Genomic DNA, 21,450 nt, shown 5'->3' on the forward strand with positions numbered 1-21,450 from the left:
GTCTATTACACTTGAGAGATAACGGAGTAAAATCAACAGAAAACAGGAATAAAGATTAAGAAATGAGAGCCATAATTCATTATGATGTAAAACATATTTTAAAAAATTATTTAGTTTATTTTTTGTTTTGTTTAAAAATATTTTTGCTCTATTTTTTATTTATGTATATAAAAGTTATTATATTCTACATTAATGTAATGATTACATCATCACCCACTGACAGCATAACAAATTAGACACTTTATTTATTGAACATTTTTGCCAGAAAAATAAATTCATATTTAAAATCCTTTCTGAGTAAGATTTGTGTTACTTTGGTAGAAAAAAACATTTGTTTTAGAGCTGACAATATATTGTTTCAGCATCGATACTGCTATGCGTGCAGTCGCAACATTTACATCACAGGATCTGCAATGTTGATATAGGATTATTATTAACCAGGAACCACATTAAAGATTTTTACCATACTGGAGCAAACATTTTTAATTTCTGTGACTGTATGAGCATATCAAGAGTTTAAAGCATAAGATATTGTACCATTTGTAATTTTCATTAAAAGTATTTTATTGAATTATTTCTACATTAAAGACTGTGCAGTGCTGTTTTACATTTGATTGTTCGATTTCTGTACATTATTTCTTACCAAACACAGCTATTTAAGCCATCTGGTTAAATTGTATTCATATCGCAATTAGTATCGCAGGAAAACAAATGTATCGCAATGTCAGATTTTTCCAATTTCATGCAGCCCTAGTTGGTTTAATAAATTTGAACTGCATTTTTGCATAAATTCAAAGTAATTTAGTTATATTCGAAATTTCTTTTTTTAAATAATATTTTTAAGTATATAAATGATTATTAATTTATTCTACATAAATGTTTATGATTCTATCCTCACCCACCTATCAGTTTGTATGTTTTCTAAAAGACTGTAAATAAAAATATGCATAATACTTATTAATACTAATTATGTTAATAAAACCAAATGCTACATATTAATGTATTTTAGAAAATAATTAAACCAGAAAATTAAGGGCCCAAAAAAAGAAATTCTATCATCATTTACTCATGCTCCACTGGTTTCTGACACGATGAAGTAACCGTTTGTAAAAATTGGAACCGTTGACCTCCATAAACTACCTGACAAAAGTCTTGTCGTCTATCCAAGTTTTAAGAAGAACAAATAATAACTTCTAGTTGATCATTTGGTATCAGAAGTGGCTTATGTAACAGACAAAGGCCTCTAGAACACGCTTATTTTACCACAATATAATATGATCATGCCTTCATTTTTAATTATTTTATTAGGACAATAAGGTCTGACTTTGCTTATACAAAAGTCTTGTCACTTAACAGAAATAATGTACAGTATAGAATATAAAGTCATGGAGCAGTGAAGAAAGAATCAATATTGTGTATGACTCCCATGAGCTTGAATGACTGCATCCATACATCTCTGCAATGACTCAAATAACTTATAAATAAAGTCATCTGGAAGTGTTCGTGCAGGACTCGCAATGTTTATCAAGATTCTCTGGATTCATCTGCAAGGCCTCCTCCATCATACCCCAGACATGCTCAATAATGTTCATATCTGGTGACTGGGCAAGCCAATCCTGGAGCACCTTGACCTTCTTTGCTTTCAGGAACTTTAATGTGGAGGCTGAAGTATAAGGTGCAGCGCTGTCCCGCTGAAGAATTTGCCCTCTTCTGTGGTTTGTAATGTAATGGGCAGCACAAATGTCTTGATACCTCAGGCTGCTGATGTTGCAATCCACTCTGAAGATCTCTCGCACGCCCCCATAATGTATGTAACCCCAAACCATGATTTTTCCTTCACCAAACTTGATTGATTTCTATGAGAATCTTGGGTCCATGCGGGTTTCAATAGGTCTTCTGCAGTATTTGGGATGATTGGGATGCAGTTAAATCATTGGACAAATTTACCTCCTGCCATTTTCCAAATGATCAACTAGAAGAAAAGTTATTATTTGTTGCTCTGACGACAAAACTTTTGTCAGGTAGTATAGCATTTGTTTTACCTACTATGGAAGTCAATAATTACAGGTTTTCAGCTTTCTTTAAAACATCTTCTTCATTGTTCAGCAGAGGAAAGAAACTCAAAAATGTTTGGAACAACTCCAGGGAGAGTAAATAGTGAGTAAAATTGCCAATTTTAGGTGAACTATCCCTTTCAGTCAAATGATTTACAGACATCTAGCTTAACATGAATCAGTCTGACTAAATCACAACCAGTTCAAAAGCCCAATTAAATGAAGTCCAATAAAGGAAGCGTGCTGAACTCAGCTGATGGTGTCCATTAACAAAAGAGCATCATATTCCCCTGATCAGCGTTCATTTCTCAGCTTGAGAGCTTTTTATGAGCAGGTGATTGAGTTAAGCTGACAGAGACTCCTAACGGGGCTCTCAGAGATGAGAGGCTTCAAAACCTGCTAATGAATATCACACCACAGCTCCACCTGCTCTCCTTCACCCTCACACATACACACACCCTTAAAATAACACCTACTAACATTCAACTCGCTTCTAGCTGCACTTTAACATCAGAACGCATTCAAATCCTATTCCAATTAAATAATTAGTGAGAAATTGCTAATCACACACAATATATATATTTTTTTAAAGTTGAGATATAAAATAGCAGTTATTTGTGTCCAAATGAACCCTGGATGCTAAAATATTATACAGATTCTGAATGCCATTTCAAGGGTTTCTGAGTGCTGTATTTGGGCCTACAGTCTACAGTGACTCAGCACTTCAGACAAGCTCAAACACTGAGAGGCTTACAGTACAGCAGCAGCCTGAAAAGCAGGTTAAACAGCTGCTCACAAAAAAAAAAATGATGCAGACCTTACATTTATAAATGCATCACAATTATTAGAAATGACCCAGAGTTTTTACAGCAGCTTGTTAAAGGCTGTAAGCACCAGTGTTCAGAGATCGCCATCCAGTAGTCAGTCTGTATGATCTCTCTGGAGAGCAGGTGTATTTACAGTGAGATGTTTGATTGAGTCACTCATTTGTTTCCAGAGGCTAGTGTTGAGAGGAGACCCCAGCATGACTCCGCCATAATGAAAGCACCAGTCTAATAAGATTAAGGCACTTAAACATGGGCTACAGAGATCTTTTAGATCAAGACTAAATGATTTTACCACCCTCGCTGATGCAATCAAGGACTCATCGCTTTTCTTATTTACTAGGCAGTCTTTCTTAAAGGAACAGGACATAAAATAAAGATTTCTCATATTCATTAAATCACAAATCTCTTTAATAAATACTTAGCAGTAAGTCAATTTAGTCGAGTTTTCAAATATAAACAACATATCAGTTTAGTATTAAATGTACCAACCCTGACAAAATGCTGTTTGTTTAAAATTACTTATTTAAAATGAGATGAAACAACAATTATTGAGTTTTTTTGGGACAACTTAAATGTTTTATGTTCAATCAACTTATTTATCAACTAAATTATTCAACTTTAAATTATTCCTTAATAATCAATCATTATTTAATAGTTATTTAATTATTAAATAATAATTATTTAGTAATTATTAATTCCTTTAACAATTCCGGTAATCCTTAATGTTATCTAAACACAAATGTTGTGGAATCAAGCATTTTTTACAGTAAATAGCCCAAATTAATGGGCTATTCAAATGGTGCATTACATAACTAAAGCTATTTACAGGCATTGTTAGTTCATGTAATAAAGAATTTTATGTAGTAACTACACTCTAAAAATGATTTTTACTGGTTGTTCACTGGTGTACTTATTTAAAATGAGCTGAACCAACACAATTCTTGAGTTTGTTTTGGCAAAACTTGATTGTTTTATGTTCGATCCACTTACATTTTCAAACACAATTACGTTAATTTAATTGATTTCCATTGGGACAACATGAAGGTATTGTGTGGAACCCAGCATTTTTTCACAGTGTTTAAGTAATTTTTTAAAATGATTGCATTAACTAACATTAGCTATGTTATCTTCCAAGGATTTGTGTTGGGATACCATGAACGAATTGTGTGGAACAATGAAAATATGTTTACAATGTAAATATTCAATCAGATATGTTCCATCTATTTCACATATTTAATTCGAGGTATGCCTAGAATGCTAAATGTTTCCCCCAGCCGGCTAATTGAGCTGAAGCTCCAGAAATTATTATTCACCTTTTAGAGGTGCCGCTGGCCAGCATGCGCTTCTATTCTGAGCTGCTTTTGTCAAGGTAAGAGATAAGAGCGAGTATCAGAGGACTGTGAAGGCTGAGAGCGGGACAGGAAGGATCATCTTCAGCCTCAATCTCTTCTAGGCCACAGAGATCAGCATGTGTGTGTTTCAGTCCTTCTGAGAGTCTGCCAGCCAACAGCTCCACTTACAACCCTCGCTTTAAGAAGCCATTGATAAGAAAAATGCTTTCGGAAACTGATAAGATGATAGTGGCCGAGGCGAGCTGAACATTTGAATAGCTTCTGCTGTCAAGATCAGGCATTTTCTTGCTCTTTCAAAAAGAGCTTTTGTCCTTATCTTAACATTTTTTTTATCTGTAAATAGTTTTGTCTGTTAAGATGTTATTTATACTATATATACAGTAGCAATATATTTTAATTACTTATTTATTTAATAATTTATTTAAAAATATATATTTTTAAGGGAAAATTACTAGCCTTACTGTGAATTTGCATTTTTATTTTTCAAATAGTTTTTAAACCTAATAGTTTTAATAAGTCATTTCTAATAACTAATTTCTTTTGTCTTTGCCATAATGGCATTACTTAATATTTTACTAGTAATATTACAAGACAATTTAGTTTAAAGCTACATTTTTAGACTTAACTAATTTATTAGGTTAACAATAGGAATGTTATATAAATTGGGCAAGTTATTGGACAAATGTGGTTTAGCCATTAGCTAATGAAAAAAAATCTTAAGTGGGCTAAGAGTATCGACCTTAACAATAGTAAAATAATAATAATAATAATAATAATTGCTTTTATTCGGCCAAACTAAAAGAAACAAGAATGTTTCAGAACTATTATATATTATTATACTGTAAAAATTTCCTTGCTCCGTAAAATAGTGCTTGCACTGTAAAAACGCTGGGTTCCACACAGTTGATTTGGATTGGATTATAATAATTCATTTGTTTTTACAAATTTAAGAGGATTGAACATAAAACTATTTGAAAAAAAGAGCACACGTCATTTTTTGAGAGTGGGAAACACTTAAAGTTTTACAATTTCACAGGACTAATAATTTTGCCTTTAACTATATATGTTTAATGGAGATTCCATATGAAAGGGTCACTATCAAAATATGCAAATACAGTTGAAATCAGAATTATTAAGGTTATTTAAGGTATTAATGATGTTTAACAGAGCAAAGAAATGTTCACAGTATGTCTAATAATATGTTTTCTTCTAGAGAAAGTCTTATTTGTTTTATTTCAGCTAGAAAAAAAACTGTTTTTTATTTTTAAAACACTATTTCAAGGTCAAAATTATTAGCCTCTTTAAGGTATTTTTTCTCAAATGTCTACAGAACAAACCATTGTTATTCAATAAATTGCCTAATTACCCCAACCTGCCTAGTTAACCTAATTACCCTACATGAAAATATCTAGTAAAACATTATTTACTGTCATCATGGCAAATATAAAACAAATCAGTTATTAGAAATGAGTTATTAAAATTTTTACGTTTACCAGTGTGTTGAAAAAATCTTCCCTCCGTTAAATAAAAATTGAGGAAAAAATAAACAGGGGGGCTAATAACTCAGGGGGGTTAATAATTCTGACTTTAACTGTATATATAATCATTATATTTTACTCACCCACAAAACTCTGTTTCTTAGTCTCCCACAGAGGGGCGGCTCGGACTCCATTGGCCACCAATGCAAAAAAGGCCTTTTTAACCTAAAAACAGAAGAACAAAAACATTTGTTTTTAAATCTCATGCTAATGTTTTTGCACTAGCAGTGACAGACAGAGGGCGCTGTTTATGCAAAGCACCTCAGATAAAGTGGGATGCAAATTCATCACCACCAAAGCCGTTTTTGCACTAAAGTTTGCACTGAAGTAATAAGCCTTCACAGATATGCACTCGTTAAATTAAAATCATGTTCTTTCTTTCTTTTAAAACTTATTTTAATATTCAGCCACAAGCTAAATTTATTGACTGATAAATTACTGAGGTGTTTCATAAGAGAAAATGATGACTGTCACTGTGGTATATATATCAGTAACACATTACAGGTTATTTCCCTTTTAGTGAATTACGAGGTGGCCACCTCCATCAAATTTTGTAACACCTCCACCATTCGACAACAATCAGGCAAAGAGCCACAGCTACTGACAGACCCAAAATTAAATGTTTTTAATTATATTTAATGTTAGCCTTTTAAAATAGATGATGTTTTACTTGATAAAATTACAATAATAACAATGCAAAATGTGTTTATTTCAAGAAGCAAATATTATCCGAATTATCAGAATACCACTCCTACCTTTTCTGTGCAAGGAAAAACTCTGCATTATTATTATTATTATTATTATTATTATTATTATTATTATTATATTGTTATTATTATTAATAAAATGTAAAAATGAACATTAAAAAATTTTCAGTTTCAGTTTATATATGGATATTTTAGTGTTTAATAATTCAGTATTTTATTCTGATAATCAAATTGTTTGTTTTACAAATAGGTTTACTGATAAATTATTGATAAATAAATAAATAAATATTCAATTCAATTCAGCTTTATTTGTATAGCACTTTTACAATGTAGATTGTGTCAAAGCAGCTTCACATAAATGGTCATAGTAACTGGAACAGTGTGGTTCAGGTTTTAGTGTTTAAGTTCAGTATTTATAAATAAATAAATAATGAATTGAAACATTGAAAAATAGATAGTGACAAAATAACAAAAACAATAATACAAAAAAATGCATGTTTACAAACACACGACAACATACATATATGGTTCCCAAAGATAGTGAAAGTCCTTCTGCTTGCTTTTGATGATAAGCTAGTCAGTCCAGTCCAATGCAGTTCAATATTTCTTTTTTTTACAGTTCTATGGATGAAGCATTCATGTGTTTCCAGTATAATGCAGTACCCCTTCTAGCTTGAAGAAAACCAAAGCCCCAGTTTTTTTCTTTCCAATTGTAAGTTCCATTTGATATAAACCAAGAATAGAGTTTAGCATTTAAAGGTATTTTAAAGTTAAACAAATCCAACATACATTCAATTATCTCTTCTAAAACTTTACTATTTTAAGACATTGCAGTGATATCATGTACCTTTATCATCTAAACATTTAGAGCAAACATCTGGAATATTAGCAGACATATGATGAAGTTTATCAAGGGTTATATATATTCTCATTAACCATTTATATTGAATTAGTTTAAACCTGGTATTTACTGTTTGTGTTTGAGCTTTCAAGCAAGCATAAGTCCAGTCTGCTTCATCTACATCTACTTGCATGTCTGTTTTCTAGGCATTTAATAGTACTTAAATTGTTGGTTTTTAAAATCAATTATATCCCTTTTTGTTTTGTTTTGTAATTTTTTTGTTGTAAAGATTTACATTTTCACTTAACATTTAAAGGCTTTAATTTAAAAAAAAGTAACAATGCATTACAAAAAAATCACTTTATTAAAAAAATAAAAATAAAACACAGGAACACCTTTAGGGGGGAAAAAACTAGCATAACTACTGTATTATTCCCCAAGAAAAGCAAATAATGTATGTTAGAAGGGGCCACATTTTACTAGAACTCCTTCCCTATCTTTAAGCGTAAACATTCTCAGCATGGATCCTATACTGCATGGCACAGTAACTCAAGCATAACAAATGCACATAACCTGAGGTGGGCGACCAAGCCTGTAAGAACCTGCAGAGCAAATATTTCCCTCAACGAAATTCCTGATTGCAGCACTTTGGAGTGCATATCAGGCTTAAATCCAATCCATGAAATTACTGAAATATGTAATCCTGTGGAATGTACTAACAAACACGCTGTAATTATCAGTATAAGCTAAAGTAGCACCCTGTGATTTCTGAAATGAAATTATTTGACTAAGATGGATTTCACAGAGCCAACAAGGAGGATTTGTGTATGCAGATCTGTTCAAACCCTTTCAAAACTGACATAGATCCAAACAAAGCATTAAAGGGATAATTCCCCCATAAAAAAGTGCCTTCTGTCTTCATTTAATCCTCCTCTACTTGTCATGTTTGAGTTTCTTTAACAAAATAAGGTCCTTTTAAGAAAGATAGCAGATTGATTGACGGGTCAATCATAACGTGATAATCTGTTACTGCACGCCACATTCTCCAACATGCAACACAGCCAGAATAACCAGCCATAGTAGAGTAAAATCTGCAATTATCATGAAATCTGGTGAAAATGTGTGTGTATAATCCTTACAATGTAGACAGCAGGTATCCAGAAAGCCTGGGCTTATACATTTCAGTGTTTCCTGAAACCGAGAAAAGTGTATGAAATGGACACATTTGTGTGGACCATCAACTTTACCATCAACCGTCAATGAATGACTCAAAACGTGAGCACTCGAGACTGATGAATTAAACTTTTCTGTTATTGGACTAGGACTGCCTACGAATGTTTAGTTTATTGGATATGACCATAACCTGTAATCTATATAAAGACATTGGGCCCTATCATACACCCGGCGCAATGTGGCGCAAGGCGCCGCGCAATAGTCTTTTGGTATTTTCAGCTTGGCGCAAGAGTCGTTTTGAGGCGTTGCGCTATGCTGTTTAAATAGCAAATGCATTAGCGCTCATATGTGCGCCAATAGGTGTTCTGGTCTAAAAAGGAAGGCGTTCTGAGGTGCACTGCTGGCGCGTTGCTATTTTGAGAAACTAAAATAAATTTTTCATTACACCAAAACTAACCCGGTCTAAACTCCAGCGCAGAGTTGCGCCTCGCCTACACACTGCTTAATACGCACAAGAGAGCAATAGGCAAATGTCTTTACATATGAAAAAATTATATATATATAGGATATAATAAGAATAGATGGATATAAATATAAAGGATTAAAATATTACAAAACATTATTTTCTAGCCTACATAAATAATAAAAATCACTGCTTTTATGTCTTCATCTCGGGAGGCTTTTTCAGTTCATTCATAACAATTTGCTTTTGTATAATGTTATTATTATTAGCAGTATTATTTATTATATCCATATTTATATTTGTTTTATTAAAAACAAGCTTAGATTTGCCCACCTGTCAGGTTTTAGACCATATGGGGCACAGCATGTGTTTTAGGATATAACTCAGGTTTTTGAACACACTTCGTTATTATTGTTCATTTATTCGTTTGCTGGAAATTAGAACTGAATTTAGAAATAGTTTTGAAACGAATATTTGCGCTTAACAATTTAATTAATTATTTATTTATAGACTAATTGATGTCTGTGCGGTAAGGTTTCCCTATCCAAGAGCGAAAGTGAAAGTAGATCGATTATCTCTCATTCTCACGCAGTAGATGCTCTGTTTAAAAGTTTTCTTTTTTTTAAAAAAAAAAAATATGCTCAGTTTTTCCACTTAGACTTACTTTACGTCCTGTAAATAGCGAATGCGCTTATGGCACGCCGCAGCTGGCTCTTAAAGGTAATGGGAGATGAGACTTTAATTGGTTTATTCTTAAAACACACCTATAACTCATTAAGAAAATAAACTCAACCCTTTTAGACCATACGCCTGGCACAAAGCGGATTTTCCCGTCCTTAAATTAGCAAAAATGCATTCTGACACGCCCTGAAAGCGTTTGCGCCCTGCGTTTTGCGCTCTGCGCATGGACCGTCAAAATAGAGCCCTTAGAATACAATACTGTAGGTAAGATGAGCTAACTTAAAGCGCACAGCATGGAAACACAGATAAGTTGCATCCCAAATCGTATACTTGTACTATATTCTACACCATTTTGTAGTTTAAATAATGTTGTGTGTAATGCATGTCTGGGAAACAATTTAAATTTCTGTTTGGTAAAAAAAACATTAGGTGTTCCGTTTGGGTGACCCTAAAGTGTGCCATAGACCCTGTATAGTGTGCCATTTGGGATGCAACTAATACATTAATCTTTACTGTCTCATATATGCATAGATGCATTATTGTCTTATTTTGAGACGTCATCGTTTGCGTGTGTTTGTGAAATGTGTGTAAGGGAATCAATTTGAACATTTTATCTGTATTCAAATGATCCCAACTTCTCATCGTTATACTTGTAGGCTATAGCTTCATTCTTTATTTTGTTTTCAAATACCCTCACATGTGGTATATTTCCCTTGTATGCACAATGCTGACCTTTATGTATGCTTTTGTCTCAAATCAGTATTTATTTTGTACAGAAATTATTCAGTATTACCCTGGGAGGTGCACAGATTGATTGGGGAGCACCATGGCCAATAGTAAAAACATGTTGGACCATAAAAAGGGAAATGTGGCTTTGCAAAGCATCCGGCAGTACCTGGATGGGAGATCACATGGAAAAGCTATGGTTGCTGCTTGAAATAGTGTTGATGATGCCCACACGGGCGCGCAACCTGGGGTCTGTGTGGGTCCTAAAGTCCCAGTATAGTGAAGGGGACTCTACACTGCTCAGTGTGTGTCGTCTTTCGCATGAGATGTTAAACCGAGGTCCTGACTCTCTGTGGTCGTTAAAAATCCCAGGATGTCTTTCAAAAAGAGTAGGGTAACACTGATATGCTGGCCAAATTTGCCCACTGGCCTCTGTCCATCATGGCCTCCTAACCATCCCCATATCATACTTGGCTTCATCACTCTGTCTCCTCTCCACCAATCAGCTGGTGTGTGGTCTGGCGCAATGTGGCTGCCATCAAGTCATCCAGGTGATTGGTGCACACTGGTGGTGCATGAAGAGATTCCCTTGCTTTGAGTGTTCAGAAAAGTGCTATATATATATATATATATATATATATATATATATATATATATATATATATATATATATATATATATGCGCATGTAAAGAATTGTTAAAATCAATTGTTAAATTGTCAAATCAACAATGTAGGTATTTATGATTACTTCAGCCCTATTCAAATAGAAATAATTTTTTATGGGGATGCCTGTAAAAGAAAGTCTCCATAGCTCCTCAGTGATTAAACTCGCTATCAGATAAAGATAATTTCACCTCATTCATTTCAGCAGGCTTAAATCCTAATCCACAAATTACTCAAATATGTAATCTTGTGGAATTCGCTAACAAATGTTGCTCAGAACTAGCTAAAAAGGATTTCAACACTACACAAGACACAAACAGAATCATGCAAACATTTTTATTTTATTTATATCTGAGTGACTCCAAATCCGTTCTCAACCAAGAATAATTTCTAAGCCGATCCATTCAAAATCTGCCATGAAACCAAACAAAGCATTAATTGTGAAGTCTCAAAGGCGTTCTTTAATAAATCATGCATGCTCCCTCCTTGGTTGATGTACCAGCCCAATCGGAGATTATGAAACATTAATGGAGTCTTGATGAGGAACACAATAAGTCTTTCCTCAAGGCTGGCTCTTCTGATATATAGAAGCTGCTGTGAATGGGACACCGACATCTGACTGCTAGTATATCACTATCGCTATGAGGGTCAGTGCTCAGGAACACAGGCTTAAATCTTCGGTCAAAAATAATTCCACACCTGACCCGATATACCTCAGGATTTGAGTAGTAAAAATCAGAGAGATATTCAGCATGAGCTCTTTTTATGTACTTTTTATCTACTATGGCGAGGACTTAAACATAGCAGTGCTTATAATATCTAGTGGAAAAATAAGAAAAAGACAGCGGTGAAACATAACCTGCTTCGTACATTTGTAGGAAACATCTGTTTAGGGTAAGAGGTGTGTGATTTATTGCTGTCGGTCTATCACTGAATGAGAGTATCAAAACAGAACCAACTTAGCTCCGCTCGTTTAGCGCCCCTCACACAGCTTGATCCACGCCATAGATATATACACCAGATATCCCATAGGGACCCTAAGCATGCGTCAATAGCGCCGCCACATTGGTACAGTGCTTCCAGGACAAATGTCATTCAACCGCACTAGTCAAGACAGTGTTATTATGTGAAGATGCGGGACTTTAGCGCTGTCTACGGGTGTAGAAACGAGCAAACAAAGAAATCAAAGCACAAAGGCAGAACATTTCATAGGCAATATTAAGTTTTTTTCTGTTTTTGTATGTTCTGAACGTTTGTGCTAATCAGGTAACGTTATTGATGATAACAGTCACTTACTGCATTCACCATAAGACAAAGCAGCTCCAACTCGCATTAAACACTCGGCTTATGCTAGTTTTGTTGAATAAAATCAGCAAACAATGCAAGAAATATGACAACGAGATGCTGCGCTGCCAGAAACTTGTTTTATTGCCGGCTAACGTTAGTGAAAGAGTCGTTTGGGGGATTCATTCACAAACGAATCGCTCCCTCCGTCAGTATGAGAAGTGAAAACAGGAGAGGAGCTGTGTTTCAGGACATCATTAGATCAAATTTAACAGGGAGGGTGAATAGAACATTTCTGTACACACAAACACAAGCTTTTTGTCAGGAATGCCCGTGCGGTCACAGATCCATCAATGTAGAAAAGTGATGTAAAATTATAATTTTCATAATTAGAAAAAAAAAATTACATACTTACTTCCAGGAAAACTCCCGATCATAGATATATGTGTATATGTGTATATCTCTGGCTTTGGATGGCCACAGTACTCCACTGTACATTGGTCCCGCATTCATTTCAAAGTAGCGCTACGCTGTAGCAAGATGGCGGCGCTATTGACGCATTCCGTCCAATAGACAACAATAGGCCAGGCGACATCTAGTGTATATATCTATGGATCCACGCTGGCATTTCTCCTCTTGGGTTTTAAGTTTGAAAAGGGAAAAAATTCTGGGTACCGGGTGTCAGATTTGAACAATTCATATGCACAACGCATTGGCTTGTTTTCCTCGCTCGAAAGCTTGACAGAGCCCCTGTGCGTAGCTACGTTTGCTAAGCCATGATTGGTGAGTGGTGGTTTTTGGGTGTGGTTTAGCGAAGGGTCAATTGAAGAGAGAATAGTGATGCATTTTGAACGTCTCAAAAATATTTTTTAAACAATTTTTCACCATAGAGCAAGAAAACAATTGTATTATATCGCAATGATTGATCTACTCTTTTTATACACATTTTTTTTATTCGCCTGTTCATTTTTTTATTTTTTGGAGGATCACTGCAGCTGTGAGCACGAGTCTGCGATTCATTTTCCTTTAATGTTACTGTAGGTTATGTTAATGTATTTGCTAACATGAATGAACAACACCTGTAAAGCATTTACGTATTAATCTTTACAATCATTCATTAATTCCCAGAGATAGGTTGCGGCTGGAAGGGCATCCGCAGCGTAAAAACTTGCTGGATAAGTTGGCGGTTCATTTCGCTGTGGCGACCCCGGATTAATAAAGGGACTAAGCCGACAAGAAGATGAATGAATGAATGAATCATTCATTATCAATCAATCATTCATTAATGCACCGTGAATTGACCAATGACTACTTTAATTAACTACTGTTCACAAATATATTTATACTGTAATAAATGTACTGTTCATAGTTTGTAAATACATGAACTTACATTAACTAATGGATTCATACCGTTAAGTCTGCTGATCTGGACTTTATCAAATATTTATATTAATGGACAAAAAGAGTGATGGCCCTATTGACTATTACTAGCAGGCCGCAGTGCTGCTGATAGATGCGTTTATGACAGCATGGGCAGTACCGGATAAGACTGGAGCCGTATGTGCTGAACACACAGTATGGAAGAACAGCGGACACAAAAAAGTCAATATGTGGTACAGCAAACCACTGGGAGAAGAAACAAGACAGATCAAGATTGACGGAGACAACGAGTGTGACAACAGACTGTCTCTTAAAAAAAAAGACCAACGACAATAAAGTATGTGGATTGTTTTGGAATGTAGAAAAAAATTTTAATGTTCATAATATATTTATATTACATTACAAATTAATACATTTGATAACACAAGTAAAAAATTATTCTTAGCAAATAGGAATATCCATTTTTATTTTGTTTATTCTAAGGCTACGTCCGAAATCGCATACTTCTATACTATATAGTATGCCAAAATCAGTATGCAAGCAGAGTTGTATGTCCAAATTCACAGAATTCGAAAATCAGTATGCGGGAAGTACCCAGATGACCTACTACTATCAGTGAGATGAAGTGTGCATCCAATGCACGCTACGCTATCCTATGATGCCCTGTGAGAGAATTCATGAATGGGAATGAAGCAACGCAACTTACGCGGGTAGGTCAAGCGATTATGACAAAATGTACGTCCAAGTTCCATTCATACTGCTCACATTCATACTTAATAGAACCTACTTTACTAATGGCCGCGTAGTACACTTAAATTCAAATGCAGTACCTACTGTGTAGTAGGCACTTTCGGACACATTTTCGACTCATTTTTTATAATTTTGTAGAATAAACAGTGTAAGTAGTGCATTCACACTGAAAACTCTAAAAATAATAAGTGCACTTTAACTGATGATGCACTTATTTAATCAGTAAAATGAAGTGAATGATGAACACTTCATGCACTCAACGGCTGCATCTTTGCTCATATAGCGAAACGGGTGGAGATATCGGGCGCTCATGTTTGATTGCTTAATTTATTTTGGATTGTAAAAGTAAAATTCTCCTACGAGAGTGATTTTAGCGCCTCCCGAGGGTGAATGTGGTTATACTCATGGCAGGTATTATTTGGTAGTTTGGTCATTTATTTCACTGATTTGGCAACCTTTAAACATCATTAGGGAAACGACTTGAATTTCCGCTTAGTAAAATAACCATTATTGTTCCATTTGGGAAAACACTACATACATATACTATGCTATTGAGTGTGTAAGTGCAAGAGTACATAGTGTATAGTGTGCCATTTTGGGACGCAGCTTAAGACACTGCTAAAGTCACTTGTGCAATTTTAAATGATATACACTGTAAAAATTGCTGTAAATTTGATGGTATTGCTGTAAATTTTGGTTGCCAGCAATACTGTTAATTTACAGTAAATTTGCAAATGTTGTCAGTAATACTGTAGAATTTGCCAGTAATACTGTAAAATTTACAAGCACACAGGAAATTATTACAACCCCTTTGTAAAACAGGCACTTGACAACCAAAATTCCCAGCAATGCTGTAAATTTAAAGCAATTTTTAACCGTATCATATTATTATACATCATATTGCCGACAGCTAGCTCTCTGCAACTCTCACAGGGTCACCCACTGAAGCTAAGCAGGTTGAGCCTGGTCAGTACCTGCATGGGAGACCACATGGGAAAGCTAGGTTGATGCCGGAAGTGGTGTTACTGAGACCAGCGGGGGGAGCTCAACCTGCGGTCTGTGTGGGTCCTAGTGCCCCAGTATAGTGAAGGGGATTCTATACTGCTCGGGGTTTCACCCCGGCATCCTGGCCTCTGTCTATCATGGCAAAATGGCTGCCGTCATGTCATCCAGGCGGATGCTGCACACTGGTGGTGGACGAGGAGATTCCCCACTATCTGTAAAGCGCTTTGAGTGCCCCATTAAAATTAAAATTTAATATGAAAATTAAATAAATCATTCCATTAGAATTTTTATGAAATTTCAAGAATAAGTATTTTATAAGTCATGAAAAATATGTCTGATGTAAGGTTTTTATGTCCAGAGATCCAGGGAGCTCTTACCTGCAGCGTTGTGTCAAAGACCACAAGTTTGGAGCTGGTAGGGACGATGTCATAGCACTTATGTGACTTCATAAACCGCATGTAAATGTCGCTCTCAGAATGTTCAACAGCTGTAAAGACACAAATAAATGGAAACACAGTCAATCTGAAGGGAAGTGACATGTACGTGCATGATGCCAATATGCTGTTTTCATGCTCTAGCACGCTTCAGAGGGCAGAGGAACTGATGCAATCATAATGAAAGTGTGTCTTATTATTTAAATGACCTACAGTAATGAACATTAAACTGAACAAGCTTTGGAGAACAAATACTCATTACTAAAGAGAACAGAAGACTGAAAATGAGTGTTGTGAGAACACTAATGAATTCAAACATTTCTTTACACAAAGAAAAACACACAAACAAAAATATGATGTTATACGGTGTAAGGTAAAATAATAAGTACATTAAATCAAGGAATAATAAAATACATTTATTATTTTCAGTATCTATGTACACACACACACACACACACACACACACACACACACACACACACACACACACACACACACACACACACACACACACACACACACACACACACACACACACACACACACACACACACACACACACACACACACACACACACGTTGTAAGGAAAATATTTCAGTCATTTTATATCCAAATGCAATATAGCATGCATACTTATAATGACTATATTGGTAATAATAAAAAACACTAAACAATACATTTTCTATTCAACATTCATAGAACAAACACCTTACATTATACTAAAATATGATAAAAAAATTCATATTGTAAATATTTTCAGAATGTGTATTTCTGCATCATTGCAAGTCAGTATTTCAATATTTAATGTATGATTTATCTTTTTATGTTAATACGTTTATACTTTTTTTAAATTTCAAAGAATGTCAAAAATTCTATAAATATAACAATGCAATTATCATTACCATCATCATAATCATCATCAAATTTACAGTACTATACAATACTTGATAGATTTTATACAGTATAAAATAGAATGTACATTAACCGATAATACTTTTATAATATTACAATTTAATAATAATAATAATAATAATAATAATAATAATTATTATTATTATTATTATTATTATTATTATTATTATTATTATTGTTATTATTATTATTATCATCAACATGAATGCTATCTTATTATTATTATTATTATTATTACCAACATGAATGCTATCTTTATTACACTTAATACATTAATACTGTAAAAAGCATTAATATTGATTTAAAAATTATATAGAATAGATATAATCTTTTTCATATTTAACTAGGAGTAATAAATTTTGCACTGCGCGCTTACTTTTTTAAAAAACTTTTTTGGTGCATTAATCTGGTCAATAATATTATTCAGAAGGTCATAATTTGTATGTAAAATAAAAACTATACAAAGCAATAATTTAATGAGTGTGAACCATGACCTTCTGAATCATATTTAACTATAAAACTTATTTACCATGTACTACTATTATTATTATATTATTATTACCAACATGAATGCCATCTATATTACACCCAATACATTTATACTGTGAGCATTATTATTTATTTTTAAAATTATGTAAATTAAATATATCTTTCATATTTAATATCAAATTATTTACCATTTTCTAATGTTATTATTAACATGAATGTTATCTTTATTACACTCAATAAATTTATACTGTGAAAAGCATTAATATTTATTTAAAAAAATGCTAAGTAAATAAATTTTTCAAATTTAATATCAAATTATTTACCATTTTCTATTAATATTATTATTATTAATTATTATCATCATCAAACATGAAGGCTATCTTTATTACACTCAATGCATTTATATTGTGAAAAAAGCATTAATATTTATTAACAATTACATAAAATATTATATATTTTTCATGTTTAATATAAAATTATTTACCATTTGTTATTATTTTTTTATTATTATTATTATTACCAACATAAACGCTATCTTTATTACACGTAATACATTATTACTGTAAAAAATATTAATATTTATTAAAAACCATATCGATTAAACATATTTTTTATATATTTAAATCTAAAAATTATTTATTATTTACTATTATAATATTTTAACATTTTATCTTTATCTTTATTTATTTTAGCATTTTATCTCTGTAATATAGTACTTAAGCATTATACAGTGAAAAGAAAACATCGAGAAGTAAACAAGAATGACAACATTAAATATTTTTAAGATTCAAAATGAATGCAGCTTTAATATTTTCCTTTTACCAAAATAAACATAACCTAGAGAACCCTCTATTTAAGCCACAGTTAAGAGCTGTATTAGATCTGGCAGTGAGACACAAATGTGTGCCATGAACTCACTGAACTGTGGACTCTGATGTCTCTCTTGTTCCTTTCAGCAGCATCCAGCCTAATGTCACCAGTTGCCATGGTAATTCTTACAGTAGTATCTTAGACACCAAGCTGCTTCTTCATGAGCCGTCTAGACTAAAAACAACACTAAAATCTTTCTCAAAGCTGCAAGTTCAGCCAAGGAGAGCTCCGACTACATTTACACTAGTGCTTTTTTAACTCAAACACAAAATCTGCTATACAATTATGCCTGTCATCCACACTACACTGAAAACTGAAATTTATATTGTACAACTGCTGAAGAGTTTTAGTTTGGAAACTTCAGGGGTTTTGTTTCAGGTGCTGTTTGCACTAGTGCGTTTTCGTTTTAAAATGGTGTCTTAAAATGAAACGCTTCTCGAACAGACTGGCGTTTTTATTGTGTTTCTGAAAAATTATCTCTGTCCACACTATGCAGCCTAAAACGCACAATATGTGACCACTGTGTATGTATATTTTCGGAAACTGTCAGAAAGCACACCCTGCTAACAAAAAAAAACCCAACTAAATTTAATAATAAATAAATAAATCTAATAAAAAAAAAAAAAACTTTGGATCAGTCCAAAAAAATACAACAAAATTAATATGCTGGGGAAAAAAACCCAAATAAAATCTTAATAAATGAGAAAAATCAAAAGAACCTTGGAAAATTGTGTTGAAATTGTGTAGTTTGTAACCTCAATGGCAAACCATTTTCATGTTTTTTGGGCTTGCCTAAAAATACAGACCTAATGGTATGAAATAGCGACTGAAATAACAAAGATAACTGGAGAAGAATTGGACTATACACATTTATTACATTATACCTTGGGAAAATACCAGAAATTATTCCAACTATTGACAAAAACTTCATTGAAATCCTTTTGGTAAGTAGCAGAAAAGCCATAACCCGAAAATGGTTTCAGTCTGATCCTGTAACAAAGGCTCAATGGATAGGAATTGTAAAGAATATACACTGTATGGAGAGACTGACTTTTAATTTTTTTTTTTTTTAAAAAGTGTAACACGTACTGGCAAAAATGGTCTGAATATGTCAACAATTTGTGAACAATTTGTGATTATGTACAGTATGTCAAATGTATTATGACTTGATTTTGTAACCCTTATGACAACCGCTTTGTTCTTTGCTTTTGTATTTCTATTTTTTCCCTGCAGTCTTTTTTTCTTTTCTCTTTTCTCAAAGTAAAATTAAAAAAAGTTAAAAAAAAAAAAAAAAAGAAATTGTGTAGTTTGTATTTTTTTGCAATAACTCCTTTGAATTTAAATTAAAGTAAAGTTTTGCTACTACTAATGATGCAAGGGGTCCAAACTCCAATGAATTTAAAGGTTAAATAAAATTTAGTTTAAATCCACCAAAATCACCTGTATTCTCAGAGAAATGGATAAAAATAAAAATTTTCAAAAAAGGGTGAACTAATTTAAGTTATACATGTAATTTTGTATTAAATCTATTTATTTTCAGATTTTCATCTTCCTCTGAATACAAATCAAACGATGTGCATTTATTCCATCTCAACCCAATTTAATAATTCAATCGTTTTCTTTTTTTAGCTTAGTCCCTTTATTAATCTGGAGTCGTCACAGCGGAACCGCCAACTTATCCATCATATGTTTTAAGCAGAGGATGCCTGTCCAGCAGCAACCCATCTCTGGGAAACACCCATACTCATACACTACAGACAATTTAGCCTAATTCACCAGTGCCGCATGTCTTTGGACGGTGGGGAAAGCGGAGCAACCGGAGAAAACCCACGCAAACGCAGGGAGAACATACAAACTCCACACAGAAACGCCAACTAACCAGACTGAGACTCGAACCAGCCACCTTCTTGCTGTGAGGCGACAGCACTGTCTACTGCGTCACTGCGTCGCTCTATTTAAAAATTGTTTATAACAAATACCTTTAGAAGTATATTTAATAACTGTACATTAATGCTACAATTTTATACTATTAGTTACTGTTTGCTTTTGACAGTGTTTTTAGTACAGTAGCGTGGATGAAGATGTTTTCTGAAACAGAGTGGAAGCGTCAGCCTGGATGAGGCTCATTTTTATTCAAATGAAAACACACCATTATAAACAGCCTCAGAGCACATCTGCACTCATATTCTCGACACCTAGCCTGATTATTTTAGCGAAGATCCATCAAAAACACCAGTGGATAAAACATCTGTTACTGTCTACTTCTTTATGTTCATATGCACTAGCTTGACAGTTTCCACAAAGAACCTGTATTTTAACTATGCCCTTTATAAAGTTAACATCGAATAAACAGCCCTGTTAATTGCCTAAGGTGTTTTATGAGCAAGTGATGGACTGCAACACATCTTTCACAGTGTCGGCCCACAAAAAAAGCAGCCAATACAATACTGTGTAGTCTCACTAAGTGTGGTGTGGTTAATAAAAGCCTGGTGTTCAAAGTATTTCTCACCATCGCTTCAACTCAGCGCAGTTTAACACCACTGGCTGTTGTCAAAGAATAGCCTTGCAGCGGGTCTAGCATTAGCTCATGGAAACGGTTAAAATAGGACAGTCCAGCAGCTGCTGCTCCAGAGGAAACTGGATTTGAAAACGACAGCAGAAAGGCTTGAAATGAGGGAATGTGTACTTTTTCAACTTTCATTATGGGATTGGTCATACAAATATTACAATTTTGAATTAAATATAAGCAAGCATTGAAGCATTCCATAAATCAAATGTTCATTTTGTTGGTCCCATCTGTTTGCATTAATTTGACATTCTTAAAATAATCATGTGTAATTATAGCATTTGTGCAGTTAAACTACATCTCCCATGATGCATATGGATATTCCACCAATTAGAGGGTTGCAGAAAACAAAGTGCATGAAAAGCCCTTTAGCTTCACCTACACTGTAAAAATTACATGACGGTCTTAAATTAAGCTGGATCAAATCAACCTTACTAGTCATTATGACTGAAATTACATTAAATCAACTTAATAACATCATATTAAAGACAGGGTTTCTGCAGGCTTCACCAAGTCAAGTTTAAGTCTTTTTTTAAAACCATTGAGAATGAAATTTCAGACTTGCAGTTAAAATTAGAATTATTAATATTTTTCCCCAATTTCTGTTTAACGGAGAGAAGATTTTTTTTCAACACATTTCTAATCACAATAGTTTTAATAACTCATTTCTAATAAATAATTTATTCATTAATTGGAAAAAATAGCTTAAAGAGGCTAATAATTTTGTCCCTA

The 21,450-nt window shown here is 33.6% G+C and overlaps 1 protein-coding gene across 12 annotated transcripts in view; it reads right to left on the minus strand.

Moving 5' to 3' along the window:
* prkag2a (protein kinase, AMP-activated, gamma 2 non-catalytic subunit a) overlaps positions 1 to 21,450 on the minus strand; it is a 130,096-nt gene that overhangs the window by 25,072 nt on the left and 83,574 nt on the right. For 11 of the 12 annotated variants that reach the window (XR_659834.4, XR_011008556.1, XR_012399177.1 and 8 more), the window contains 2 exons: positions 15,824 to 15,933; positions 5,855 to 5,936 (listed from right to left, as the gene is read on the minus strand). Coding sequence is in view for 8 of the 12 variants with exons in the window: in XM_009297511.4 (XP_009295786.1) it covers positions 5,855 to 5,936; positions 15,824 to 15,933 (192 nt within the window). In the remaining 4 variants the exon portion in view is untranslated. Of the gene's footprint in view, positions 1 to 5,854; positions 5,937 to 15,823; positions 16,313 to 16,440; positions 16,770 to 21,450 lie in introns of those variants that run through there. The other variant, XM_073940514.1, reaches the window with a different exon arrangement.

The sequence above is a fragment of the Danio rerio genome, chromosome 24 (assembly GCF_049306965.1).
Source record: "Danio rerio strain Tuebingen ecotype United States chromosome 24, GRCz12tu, whole genome shotgun sequence".
NCBI lineage: Eukaryota > Metazoa > Chordata > Actinopteri > Cypriniformes > Danionidae > Danio > Danio rerio.